The sequence below is a fragment of the Stegodyphus dumicola genome, chromosome 6 (assembly GCF_044657685.1).
Source record: "Stegodyphus dumicola isolate Sdum_Otavi_A_Nest chromosome 6, ASM4465768v1".
NCBI lineage: Eukaryota > Metazoa > Arthropoda > Arachnida > Araneae > Eresidae > Stegodyphus > Stegodyphus dumicola.
In genome coordinates, this window is record NC_140773.1 from 76,388,989 (window position 1) to 76,402,843 (window position 13,855).

Consider the following 13,855-nt stretch of genomic DNA (forward strand, 5'->3'; position numbering starts at 1 on the left):
TCAAACTTTGGTTAGGGAAACATCTTACAATTCCAACTTTGACCCGTTTTCTGACATGATGCAGAATTCTTAATGTGAATGATCCAAGATATTGTCAAGTAGAAGAGAAGCAAGATGACAATTTGTACATTCTACCCTGATTCTAAGCAGTGAATGGCCACAATGTGTTGCAGCATGTTCAAATACGTTTTGGAAAAGTTTAAGGCATGTTTTGAAGTAAAATGTTAGTAGTAGTGTTTTTATGAAAGGTTGCCTTCAGTGTTTTTCTGTGGTTAGGTTAGGCTTCTAGGGTTAACACTGAAGTACCAAAATAGCTGTAAGTGGCATCTGTTGTGAAATCAGTACAGAGATTAGCTTAAATTCTTTAACATTTGGAAAATAACTATTTTGACAGAAAAAGAAAAGAAAAACTTCACTGGATTTTAACAATTAATTAGCCCACCAGCGGCCGAGAGGTAAAGTCGCTAAACACTGGTAGTTTGGTCCGAGGTTCGAATCCCGCGAACGGGATGGCTGCATGAGTGTTTTCGTGGTTTTCCTCATGTGTAACGTGTATACGAGCCAGTTTCCCTTAGAAAGTCATCCATGAAGGCATCCCTCCTCTTAGGCAGATAGCCCTCGAGGCTTTGCCGTAATTAAATAACCTAACCTAACAATTAATTAAGTTACAACTCACAGTTGATTAAGTTGCACCAGTATGTTATTATTGCATTAGTTTATTATTTTAGAGCTAAAAGTGATTGCATTGAAACTATCTTTCGTGTTAGACATACTCTCAGTTTAAATTACAAGATATTTATAATTTATTTATTTCCTTTCTTTCTTATTTTTCATATTTGCTGTTAATATATTGCTTTATTATGTTTCATGTTTGCATATTGCATTTATGTAGCTGTTTATAATGCCTTTTGACTGTTAAACTGTATTTCAGACGGGTTCAGGCAAAACTTATACTATGGGTACTGGTTTTGATCACAGCTTTCACCATGAAGAAAGAGGCATCATTCCTCGTGCTGTTGAGCACTTATTTAAGAAAATTACTGAAATTCAAGAAGCGGAGAAAGAAAAAGGTTTGGTGCCTCCTGAATTCAAAGTCAATGCTCAATTTATGGAAGTAGGTTTTTATGTTTTATGCATTTTTGTGTAAAATAGTGCACAAATATCTAAATATAGTTTCAATAGTCTGCGCGAGAGCAGAATACCACAATAACTTAAAATGTGGTTTCTTTTAGTTCTCACATTTCGTAAAAGCCAAATAAACAATCATTGAATGCAATTACCAAACATATTTTTATTAAGGAAAATTAACAAATGGCGAGCTATTTTGAACATGATATGTAAATTTCAATAATGAATAAATGAATGAACAAGCAATCAAACATAATACAAAATAAAGCAGAAACAACAAAAAACACAGATTCAAGGAAAACGTTGCCTATCATGAAATTAGACTTTAATCACTTTCAAAACCATAAAAATCCTTTTCACTATCATCATCATCAAAAACGAGAATATCGTCAACACTACTGTTTCCGTCATCGCTAGTATCATCTTCTTCGAATAATGTGTCGCCTTCTGTTTTGTCAGGAGCATTACTGATTCCGTACTTCTTAAAAGTCTTAACAATTACTTCAGCCTTTACGTCCTCCCAAGATCTTTTTACCCACTCGCACACTTGTGAAATAGAGGACTGCTCCATTCTACCTGAGGGTGTGAGGGCGTGATGTGGCTCTCCTATCCACTTGTTCCATCATTCTCGCACGTTTTCCTTAAATGGCTTATTTACCGATACATCAGCCTTTCGGATTAACATGAACAATTACACCCATTGGAAGTTTTTTTTCGGATGAGTTTTTCTTTTGAATATGAAAAACGGCTTTAGTTTTGTGCCATCAGCACAACATGTTAGAACTTCCGTGTATCGAGTTTTTTCATGACCTGTGGTTTTTATGGTTATTGATTTAGACCCTTTAATACTCACAGTCTTGTTGGATGGTACATCAAATGTGAGTGGAATTTCATCCATGTTTCCTATTTGACCGAGCTCAAAAGAAGTTTTCTTGCGTGCATTTATAGCAAACCTATGAACTGCTAGTATTTTTCCTTCATAATCTGCTGGCATTTTCTGTGCATACTTGTTTTTGTGCGCATTGATAAGCCTTGCCTTTTCATGAACCTGAAGCAGCAGTCCTCAGACCCTGAAAAGTTCTGATTCCCATGTTTTTCTTCAAATCCTTTGGCCTTGTTGATTATCATTTTGGTTGAAACACTTATCCCAGATTTCCTCTTATCTATCACCCACATTTTTACGGCATTTTCAAGTTCAGGCCAAGATGGAACTGGACATCGAAGGTTATGTTTTTGTTTTTTTAGCAGTCTTCAGTTGATCTTCCTGCAGTCGCCAAGTACATATCATTTCTTCGGTAGGTGGTGGACCGAAATACCTTGCTGCTGCTCTGTTTCCATGAACTTTGGCGTAGTTTAACATTCCTAGTTTATACTGAATTTTATAGCTTAATCTCTTGTTTCCTGTAGTCATATTTTCCAGGGTAATTTTTTTAAACGAATAGTTTTAATCACCGATACTGACACATTTATACAGAGTAGGACCGATACCGACACGTGTGTTGGCTGAGTCAAAGAAAGTCTATGTAAAGAAGGAAAAGTTGCCGCTTTTTGGCGACAGATATTTCATGCTTGCGCAAAATAATTATGGCAGATGTAGAAAAAGTTATGTGTGTCTAGACCTTTATCCAGGCTAAAAATAGCACTAAGTATTGAAAGTTAACCTGTGTCCTTCATGTATAAGACACAGGTAACTTTTTTTTAGACCAAATTTAGGAAAAAAGTGTTATTTATATGCCGTCAAATACTGTATATGCTTGTAAATTTAAGCACTTTGGTAGTTTATTTAAAATAGCACTTTATGTGATAAGTTGATAACTTATCACAGAAGATGAAGTAAAATCCTAATATGGATTGTGTCTCATCCAGACCAGTAGCTTCAATATATATTAAGCTGAATTTGGTAACAATCAGAGTAATGATAACTTTGTTTGCCGCAGAAGTAACTGAAACTGTCTTGTCTGACATGTGTCTTCCCCCTGGTAGATACTGCTTAATTAATACTTTCAGTATAGATTCAGAACAAAAGTAGAATGGTAACACTGAGTAAATTGTATAGCTTTGTATGTTTAAAACACCTCAGAGACTCGTGACGAACATAACAAATTACAAACATGTGGAAGAACTGAACTACATGCTTAAAAGAAGTTTTAAAGGTAGGATTATAACAAAGATGCAAGCCTTTATTGGCAAATGATCACTAGTTTTGGAATCAGTGAAAACTCCTGATCTTAGATAAAAGTACTTTTTTACTATAGTGTCAAATAAGATTAAGTGCATAAATTAAGAAAAAACTAAAAATAATTATATAACATTACTTTGAATTGCAACATTAGACTAAAAAGGAAGACTGCATTAGTCCTTCTGGACTAAAAAGGAAGACTGCATAGCAAATTAAGATTGAAGAAATATTTTTATGATAGGTAATCACCTATCATGCTATTCAGCTTTTCTTTCCAACACTTGACTTCCTTGTAAAGCCTATTGAATTATACAGATTTTTTTTGCTGCTCTTTTTTTAAACTTATTCTCTTGAATTATTCTTAGTTAACATAAAAAACTGCAATTTTTAAATTAAATATCCTGCTCAATTTTTGTGTCAAACTTCTTATAATTCCATTTCACGAAAAAATCATTCATAAAAATCATTCAAATGGATACGAGAATGGTCAGAGTGGATATTTTCGTTGAACTATTATACCTGAAATGGTTTTTGATTACAATAGTTCCTTTACTTTATACAGGGAAGTAAAAAATGAAAATAAAAAAATTAAAATTTTATTTTCGGAGGAAAAATAAAAATATGCATTTGTGTAAACAAAAAAAGTAAAAGAGGAAAAAAAATGACTTTTAAAAGTAAAAGTTAAAAAGTGAAAAGGAGAAAAAAATTCTTTTTTGGGAAGGGGGAGATTTCCCTAATTTAAAAAAATTATGAAAAGAAATATAAAAATAGATTTCTTTATTTTTTGTGTAGAAATAAAAATGAAGAAACATTAATTTGTGAAAATTAAAAGTAAAATTTATGTTTGAAAAAAATATAAATGTGGGATGAAAAATCAACAAATTTAATTTAGTAAGAAAAATATATATATATATGTTTTTAAAACAAAAAAAGGGCATGTAAAATATGAGAAAAATCTTACATTTAAAAGAATAAAGTAATGATATTTAGAAAGGTAAAATAAATCTATGTCCACTTCAACAAGTTTGTGCATATGCAGTCTTTCACCCAGTTGGCATTCTGGTGTCTTTCCCTGCATAAGGTCAAATGGACAAGATAGTAACAGGATTCAAATGACAAAACTGGCTGTGCGGTAATGTGCGTGTCTCCCATTCGAGAAGCAGCAGGTTTGAATGCCACCTCTAAGAGTATTTTTAAAACTCGTGCAATTATATAAAATTTATTGCTTAAATATAACTAAATAATAGATTAGACAATTTAAAATAATGATGTACTAGATAATTAAAATTAATCACATATTAAATAATTGAAAATATTAAAGAAATATAAAGTTGATAACATTCAAAGCACGTGATTCATAAAATTGTTGCCACAAATGAAAAAAAAATCATGGTTGCCACAAAAAATAAAACTTGACAAAATATTGTTGCCACAAAATAAATTAAAGGTGTGTTTCATGGTGTAATTCAAACACATCCGCAACACTTGAAGTTTAACGTGATTGCGACTGAGACCATGTCCTTTTTCTGTAATTATTTCTGCAGCATGAGTACCCCTGGCTGCTACTGGCACTAAATTTTAGATTAAACATTTTCTAAGAATTTATTGAATACCTTTTGAACTTTGATTATAGTTTTTTTTTTTTTTTTTTTTTTTTTTTTTTTTTTGGTATGTGTGTGTGTGAATTAACAAGTTACTTTTTTTTTTCAGCTGTACAATGAAGAAGTTATTGACCTTTTAGATACTGCTAGAGATTTAGATAACAAAGTAAGCATAGTTTATTTACCTCTTGGATACTGCTTTAAGATTTAGATAGCAGAATAAGCATAGTTTGAATTTATTTATTCTTTTATTTATTCTTGTATTATTTGTAATTTGTTCTTAATACCTTTTAAGCATTTTGAGGTGTCTTTAATAAAAGTTTACAGTTGGGTGCCCCTTGATACGTTTAGCGATTTTTTTTTTTTGACACCAAGAATGTTTCCAAGATGGCTGTCGTCCAAAACAACTCTGAAAACATATGTTGCAAAAACAACAAAAGTACTCATGTCGCTTGTTCTTGGCTATTTCTTGTGAGTATCAGATGATTGCAGCAACTATAATTCTTTTATGTAATTGATATAATCCCAGAATGGATCCTCCTTTCCTGATCTGGGTTTTAACGATGCCTCATAAATTCCTCAAATAGAAATTGGAAATGTCAACCACTGACTGCTGCAGACCCCACTTGCGAAACTCATTTAATTTGGATCAACATGCCCTCAATGGTATTGGTATGAGCATCAGTTTTGAGCGCTTTTCTGACAACAAACCCTTTCATAACCATCCATCCGATTGATCCTTAAGCTCAACCAGACACATTTTTTTCATACGAAATTGACATTCATAACAGGAACTAACTGAACCATCATTCATACGTCAATTAGTTTTAGTTTTCTTACTCTTCTGCTTGAAATCATGAAAATAATGAGTAATTATCTTGCCAGGCATACTTTGCGAAAGTGGCAGGACAGTGGTTAATTAGAATCAGCCACCCATCAAAAGTCAATTAATGGCAATTAAAATTCCAATAGTTCAAAATAGAGCCAAAATTTAAAGTATGTAATACACGTACTACAAATCGTGTAGCCCTCGATCACTAATCTAAGAAGTTCCAATCAGATTGAACTTAAGAAAAACATTAGTATGTAACAAATAGCTGCTATAATGTTGGGGAAACAGAATCGATTCTGGGTTACCAGAAAACTGGTAGCAGCTTTGGTATTGGGCGCTAGATCAAAGGCCACCTTTTTCTATACTGAAACCCAATTCTTAAGTAAATTCCTTAAAATAATGCTTTAAAAATTTCTTAAAATAATGCTTTAAAAATTTCTTATTCCTCAATCAAAGAAAGTTACTGGCAGCATTTACAATGAATTTTAAGTATTTTTTAGAAGTATTTCTTTGAAATGTGTGTTTATATTTTTGATTAAAAATAATCTTTTATTAATGAAAAAATATGAAAAAAAATGGTTTAATATTTTGTAGGATCTATTTAATGCAGTTCTTCATTTTTTAATAATAAAAAGGCACAATATTTTGGCCTGATAATGATTTTTTTAATAGCAGGCCATAATAAATGTTAACAGTTAATCCTGTTTCTTTAATCATTTTCAAAAATCCTTATTATTTAGCTTCAAAAACTGAATTAATACATTTGAAATAAAAAATCTGGTAAAATTTGCTTTTTTTTATTAGCTTGATCAAAAACAAAATGAGAAATGATGAATACATTGTATTAAACTATGTTGAAGAATAACTACAAAAACTGGAAGAACATACTTTTAGAGAGAATAATGCAGTTTTTCAAGCATTTTGAGGGGAATATTGCCCCCCCCCCAAAAAAAAATAGTGTAATGAAATTTCATTTTGTATTTAATTTCTTTTATTCCTTTTTCTTATTTTCATTTTGTATTTTCTTTTATTTCTTTTTCAGTCTAAATACCACAGGTAAAAAGGCTTTCAAATTTTGTAATTTTAAGCTCACTTTTATTGTTTTCATGACAGAACAATTCAAATGTTTGTTTTTAGGGGGACAAAGCATTAGAAATGTATTCTCTTCTCATCCTATAATATATGCTTTAGGAAAGGGCCTGAATTCTTGTGATATGTGATTTTTAAGAAAACGCCTTTTTGCAGACTTTGACTGTTAAGTTCATAGAATTCCAAGAGTGTAAATTTCAAAAACTGGGAAGTAACCCTTTAAAAAATTCTGTAATAAATACATTGGGTTAGGCTATACTTTTTAATACAGTTAAAGCTAGAATGAGGATTAATTTAAGTGTATAAAAGGAATTTTTCTTTTTTTATTTGTATGCCGTTTAAGGTTTCTTCATGAGCTTTATTTTAAAGACATTTTTAAAACCATATCTTTATGCAATTTTATTTTTTATTTCTGAACTTTAAACCTTTAACAACACACAAATATTCTTTTCAAAAAAGTGAAATGGATGGGGGAAAAATTCTTTTCACTGTATGACACTGAATGTGTTGTGTAGAAAAAATTCTAGATCAGTAATTGCATACCAAAATGGATAACACACAGATTTGGTACTTCCTTATTATATTGGCTTCCAAGATTGAATCGCTTATCAAACAAGATATCTCGCTGGAATACCTTGCTGTGTGTTACACCTCATTTGATTAGTGATTAAATTTTGGGAGCCTCTATAATAAGGAAGTACCCAAGTTTTAATTTTTCTTTCATATGAACAATTTGACAGTAAGTGCAATCACAAATAATTAAAAACCTAGGCTTGATAAGATAATTCTATTTAAAATTTCCCCTATCTGTACTGTTATGGGCAGAAAACATAATCCTAAATACAGAAATATTCATTTAATACTAGCATTACGGCATTTTCCATATACCTATAGCTATGATCAGTGGTCATTTTGACCACTTGTTTCGAATAAAAGAAAAGGCTTGCGTTTTGCTAATATTATGCAAAGTGAATGCTTATAATGATATATTTTGCTTGTTAATTAGTAAATAAAGTAAACTGAGTAAGTAATGCAACCAAAATATAATTTAATATAACAAAGAGCAAAATAAAGCAAAGTGAGTAAATATATAAATTGAAGGATAATTTAATATAACAAAGGGCTGAAAGAGAATGCAGATCACGCTAGATATTTTTAAATTTATCATTTAATAAATTGCCTCATAAACATTTTCAGTATTGAATAAATATATTAAAAATTACACATATTAGTACTTACATTACTTAGCTTTGCAATTCGTAACATGTTGCTAATTTTACTGATACAGGTTCCACAAATATATTTTTTACAGTATTCACACCTATTCAAAGTTTTGTTGCATCTGCATGCATTTATTTGGTATTTTTTACGCTTACGGGAAGGATTGACACAAGTACCAATTCTCTTTTCATTTAATACAGAAAGTTTGTGAATTTTGGATGAAATGCACATCTTTCGAAGCTTCTCAGGCATATTCAAAATAAAATGACGATGATTGATATTCTTATTTTCAGTTGTTTCCTTGTAAATTATTCATGCATTTGTCACAGAGAAATCAAGAATATTAAAAAAAAAAAATAAATAAATAAATAAAAAATAAAAAAATTGAACCGACCAATGGCTGGATGAGGACTTCACTGTGTATTTCTGGCCATCGGGTCCAAAATATCAACTCCATATTTGGTTGAATTGTAAAAATTCACTACTTCTGGTGTATTTTTTCTATCAGATGCGATTTCCAATATTGGGTGCATGGTAATCAGGAGCATGACATTCTTGTTTTTTTTTCTCCTGATAAGACATAAGGATTATATTGTCATGCCTTAGCAATTTTACTAGAAACAGAGCTCATCCCTTGCATTTTTGAAAGAATAAGGTACTTCTCTTTTTGAACGATTTATTGTGCCAACATAGCTTATCCCTGAATTCCTCATTTCTTTACTAATTTCAGCGGTTCCTTCCAGCAAAAAGCTGCATGCTCACCTACTGTTTCTCCAGCTGGTCTTGTTTCGTCACTTCCCAAATGAGGAAAACCATTCAGTAAATATTTTGACTGCTCATCAGTAACAAGCCAAAATTTAATGCTGAACTTGTCTGGCTTTTTAGACATACACTGAATAAATCAGTATTGGGTCTTCGTGGGAAATAGTTGTTCGTCCACTGTCATATTTTCTCCCATCTTATGACATTTCAAGCAGTTTTCTATAAAAGCATTCCAGATATCCAAAACAAGGGCAAATGAATCAGTTTGCAGTCTTTGGGATATTGATCTAAATTTTTACTTTCCTTTTCTGTTTTGCGAACAGGTTCTCCATCAGATGAATCGCATTCACTTGTTTCACTAGGAACAATTCAGTCTTCATCAGATAAACTGTATGTAGTTTCGGAATGAAACTCTTCATCAAGTTTAATTTCTGAAGCAGAATTTTCATCCAAAAGGCTCTCAAAATCTTTCACCATCCCTTTCTGTGTTCGATATTTTCTACCAACGCTTCTATGTGACATGGTAAACAGGTCAAAACAACAAAACTATCCAAATGAAGTAAAGTACATTTGTATGTACTGAAAAATAAACTTTCTAACAGAAGCGAAATGAGTAGACACGTGGAGCGCAAAAATTCCAAACAGATGCTATTGACAATATAACACTTTTGCACAATGCATCATGTTCAGTGATGAAGCGACTTTTTATGTTAGTGGTCATGTAAACAAACACAATGTTGAATTTGGGGCCTACAGAACCCACATACAGCCATTGAATATGTACAAGATTCGCCCAAAATCAATGTGTTTTGTGCGATATCCTGATCATCTGTTTACTCGCCATTCATCTTTGATGGAAACATGGTTGACGGTCAGCAGTATCTCGTTATGTTACAAAACTGGTTGTTTCCGAGGCTGCACAAAGACAACTTCATTTTTCGACAAGACGGGGCACTCCCCTCACTGGTGTTGTCAATTGCGTAATTATCCAAATGAAACTCTACCAAACCGTTGGATTGGTCATCAAGGAGCTGGCGACTTAGCATGTCTCAGCTGACTTCCACAGTCATCGGATTTGACATCCTGTGGGGTTTCATTAAAGACAACGTTTATGTACCACCACTCCCACAGAACCTGGACGAGGTAAAGAACCGGATCTGTACAGTCATAACATCAGAGACGATGGACATGCTTGCCCGATTATGGGAGGAATTTGAGTATCGATGTGATATTGTCCATGTCGATGATGGAGGACATATTGAACATTTGTAACATCTGTAATCTGAACTTGAGAGGTTCGTACATATGTGTGTGAAGTTTCATATTCGTTTATCATACTGTTTAATAAATATATGCATTTGAAATATGTATATATATTTTTTAAACACACTACAAATAGTCAATAGGTTGTGCAAATGGCAAAATACTTCTTTTAAAAATATTTGTATTGAGAAATTGAAATATAATCATGGTAAAATGTAGTGATGGTATTAAAGATTATCAGTTTTTGTTTAGATGATATGCGTTAGTCAAAAGGCTGAGAACCGCTGATTTATACCATAAAAAATTCGATAGAGCTTGTAAAAAAAGTTAAAAGCATTTCTCCTAGAAATTTACTCATGGTTTCTTTTGAGGTAAAATCATTATCACCAATGTTCCTGTGCAGGGTGCATTAAGATGTCTAGACTTCGTGAATTTCATTTCTCCTGCATCGAAATTGATGAGCTAATTTCCCTCACTCAACTCTTTGAAACAAGCACATTTTGTTTTCCAAAATAAGTACTACAAACAAACTGAGGGATAAGCCATGAGATGCCTCTTAGTCCCATCCTGGCTGGTATCTACATGCATTATTATTAATGAAAATTATTTGAAACTTTAAACTTCCTTGTATGGTTTATCTATGTAGACAATACTTTGACCCTGTGTGACAGTAATAAAGATGATTTGAATAAAGTTCTTTCAATAATGAATTGCATTTTTCCTGCTATTCAGTTCACTTTTGAACTTGAGACAAGCAATTCTCTTCCGTTCTTCGACATTTTGGTCATAAGTAAGACATCCAGCTTCAGTACTGCAGTTTACTGTAAACTTTCATCAGTTTGCCTTCCACCACACTTCAAATCATGTCATGTTATCCATCTAAACAAAAGTTATCTTCATTTTATTCCTTTGTTTTCCATGCACTTCAAGTTTGCTCCTTCAAATTGGCTCTTGATCAAGAACTAAATTATTTAAAAGCAGAAGCTATTGACGGGGCCTTTTCACCCAAAATTATTAACCAAGCACTTAAAAAATTCTGATCTCAACACACCGAAAGGCACACTTCTGTTATAAGAGATTATAAGCATTCTTTTGTCATTCCTTTCGTTGCATCAATTAGCTATAAAACTGCATGTATTTTACAGAAATTTAACTTTCGGATTGTTTATTTTCCTATCAATAAAATTCCCAGTTCTATACTTAAGGACTCCATTCTGAATATGAATTTCTGGAGTATTTACAGGATTTCTTGCCAATGTGGTTTAATTTACATTCAAACTAAGAGAGCCTTAAAATTTCGTGTTAAGGAACATGAGGCGTGTGTTAAAAAAAGGAAACACAAGTCCTCTGTTGCCCAGCATTGTTAGTCCAAAAATCACACTTTCCATTTTTCTGCAGCCAAAATTATTGAAAAACGTATTCTGTTGCTGAATTAGATTTTCAAGAGGTGGTTCAAATTAAAAAAAAAAAAAAAAAAAAAAAAATTCTAATTCCAATCCATCTTTACCTTCAGCCCTTAAGGAAATTATGTTTTAGTTTGCATGTTTCATCAATGGATGGGGCTAGTAGCTTAACTCCTGTCCAGCCATTCTTTTAATGATTTAAGAAATGATGAATATGAAAAATATTAAGAAATGATGTGATTAATATTTCATAGTTGTTTTATTTACCATTGAAAGTATATGGCAATTTCTATTATTATCATGTCCTTGGATTAAAAATTGGCTCTGGTATTTTACTCATGAAGATGAATTTTAATGTTTTAAATGGTTATTCTGTTGTCTCTTATAAAGTTCCTCAACATGTGCTAAAATTACCATCTTTTTAAGCAAGTCTATTTATAGCAGATATCATAAAAAGATCTGTTTATTAATCAACTACATCATTAATTGCTATAAGGTGATCAAAACCTGTATGAAGTGTATATATATATATGTCAACTTTGTTTTGATATCATCTCAAAACAGAATTTATAGATATGGTGCTTAGTTTGATCCAGACCTATCTGGGTTTACACGAAAGTTTTTTATTTTGCAGAAACTTTGTATTTGCCAATTTATTTTCCACTGTAGAATTAATATTAATACAATGTTATTGTTATTTCATTCTTGTAGCGTATGTTGTGTGAATTGCAACCTTTTCATTTACTTCTCTTTTTATATTTTTAATACCATAATTTTTATTTTAATATATTTTGTTTTGAAGAACAAACGGGCTCATATCAGAATTCATGAAGATGCTGATGGGAAGATTTATACTCATGGTGTTATTGCTCAATGTGTTACAAATGTACAAGAAGTAAGTTGCAGTCATTTATTTTTTGTCTCCTTCTCCTGACTCTGCTTTACATATGTGAAGACAAATTTCTATTAATTTTTAAGCAGATTATAAAGTTTATATTTTTTCAAATATCTAATGCGGTTTTTATCCACTTTAAATCATCAGGATGACAGAAAAATCTACACTTTTTGTAAGAATGTTAAATATGTATGCTTTATGGATAATTTTCCTATATGGAAACATTTCTACCATGAAAACTTTAAAATATTCAGAATTAAAATTGAAATAAAAAAGTAAATATTAAATGCAAAAAAATGCTGGCCATTTAAACTGCAGATAAGAAAAATTAAGTCTTATATTAGTATTAATTTTTTTAAAAAAATGTTCTTTTTGAAAAATGTCTAATGCTGGTTTAACTTTTTATAAGGAGGAATGTATCTTTGTTAATCATACTTTTTTTATGACCTTGATAAATGCATAGTAAAATTAAAAGTTTTTGGAACTGTTTATGTAGTTTCTTTTGTATTGCTTCTTGAAAGATGGATATGTAATTTAAAGACCATTCATGAGAAAAATTTAAAGAATGGACTGATTTTGTAATAGAGCATTATGGATATTATACTCTGTGAGTGATAAGGGAGAACTGATGAAACCTGTGGTTTTTTCATTTTAATATAAATTTATGAGGTCACATATTATTTACAGTTTAGAATAATTCAAGTTTCATGTCTGTGTTGAAGAATAAATATGATTACCAAATGTAGAGAGAAATATTTATACAAAATTTCATATGGAAATGCTTAGTGTCAATTCTCCTCCTCTTCACTACATTCATCATAATTTATGTTATTTGTTTTCACATCTGGGTTTAAATAGTATGTGTAGGATTTGTTTCCCTAATGCATAGAATTAAAAAGAAATTAGTAAATAGTAATACTAGATACTATTTTTCTAGTAATGGAAATCAATCATGTGTGCCAAAGCATCAAGTGTGGTAGTCTTTATATTGCCTTATGAATAGTTGTGCAACAGAGTTGGTGTGAATGAGTGGGAAGAGTGAACATCAATGCAGGAATTTTCTTTCCTAGATTTTTCAGTTGCTTTAAGTTAATGAATTGGTAGTTGTAGAACATGAACACCTGCAAGTTAACAAGGAATATATTACTAATCTTGAGGCAGGTACAGTTTGTCGCAAGGGGGTCACCTGCACATTCTTGAATTACAAACATCCATGCATTCTTCATGATTTGAACCCAGGCTGATTTACTATGGAAGTTTGCATTGCTAACCAGTATACCATCGGGGTGACACTGATCTTGATTTAGGTGCAGATTGAAGCAAGTTCTGGACCTGTGTATTTTTGAAGATATATAAACTATTCATACAATCTTTAAAAGTCCTTAAGAGTCTAGAGTGGGGTGTGCATTGTTACTGCAGATATAACAATGATATCTTGGCTGAGTTCACATTACCATTTTTATTAAGGTTAGAAAATACATA

At 31.6% G+C, this 13,855-nt stretch overlaps 1 protein-coding gene across 1 annotated transcript in view; it reads left to right on the forward strand.

Annotated features, from left to right (window-relative positions):
* The window catches only part of LOC118197042 (kinesin-like protein KIF21A), a 250,282-nt gene that overhangs the window by 33,569 nt on the left and 202,858 nt on the right, over nucleotides 1-13,855 (forward strand). Inside the window, exons 4-6 of the mRNA XM_085818558.1 lie at nucleotides 932-1,114; nucleotides 5,018-5,074; nucleotides 12,281-12,373. Of these exons, the coding sequence (XP_085674684.1) occupies nucleotides 932-1,114; nucleotides 5,018-5,074; nucleotides 12,281-12,373 (333 nt within the window). The remainder of the gene's footprint in view (nucleotides 1-931; nucleotides 1,115-5,017; nucleotides 5,075-12,280; nucleotides 12,374-13,855) is intronic.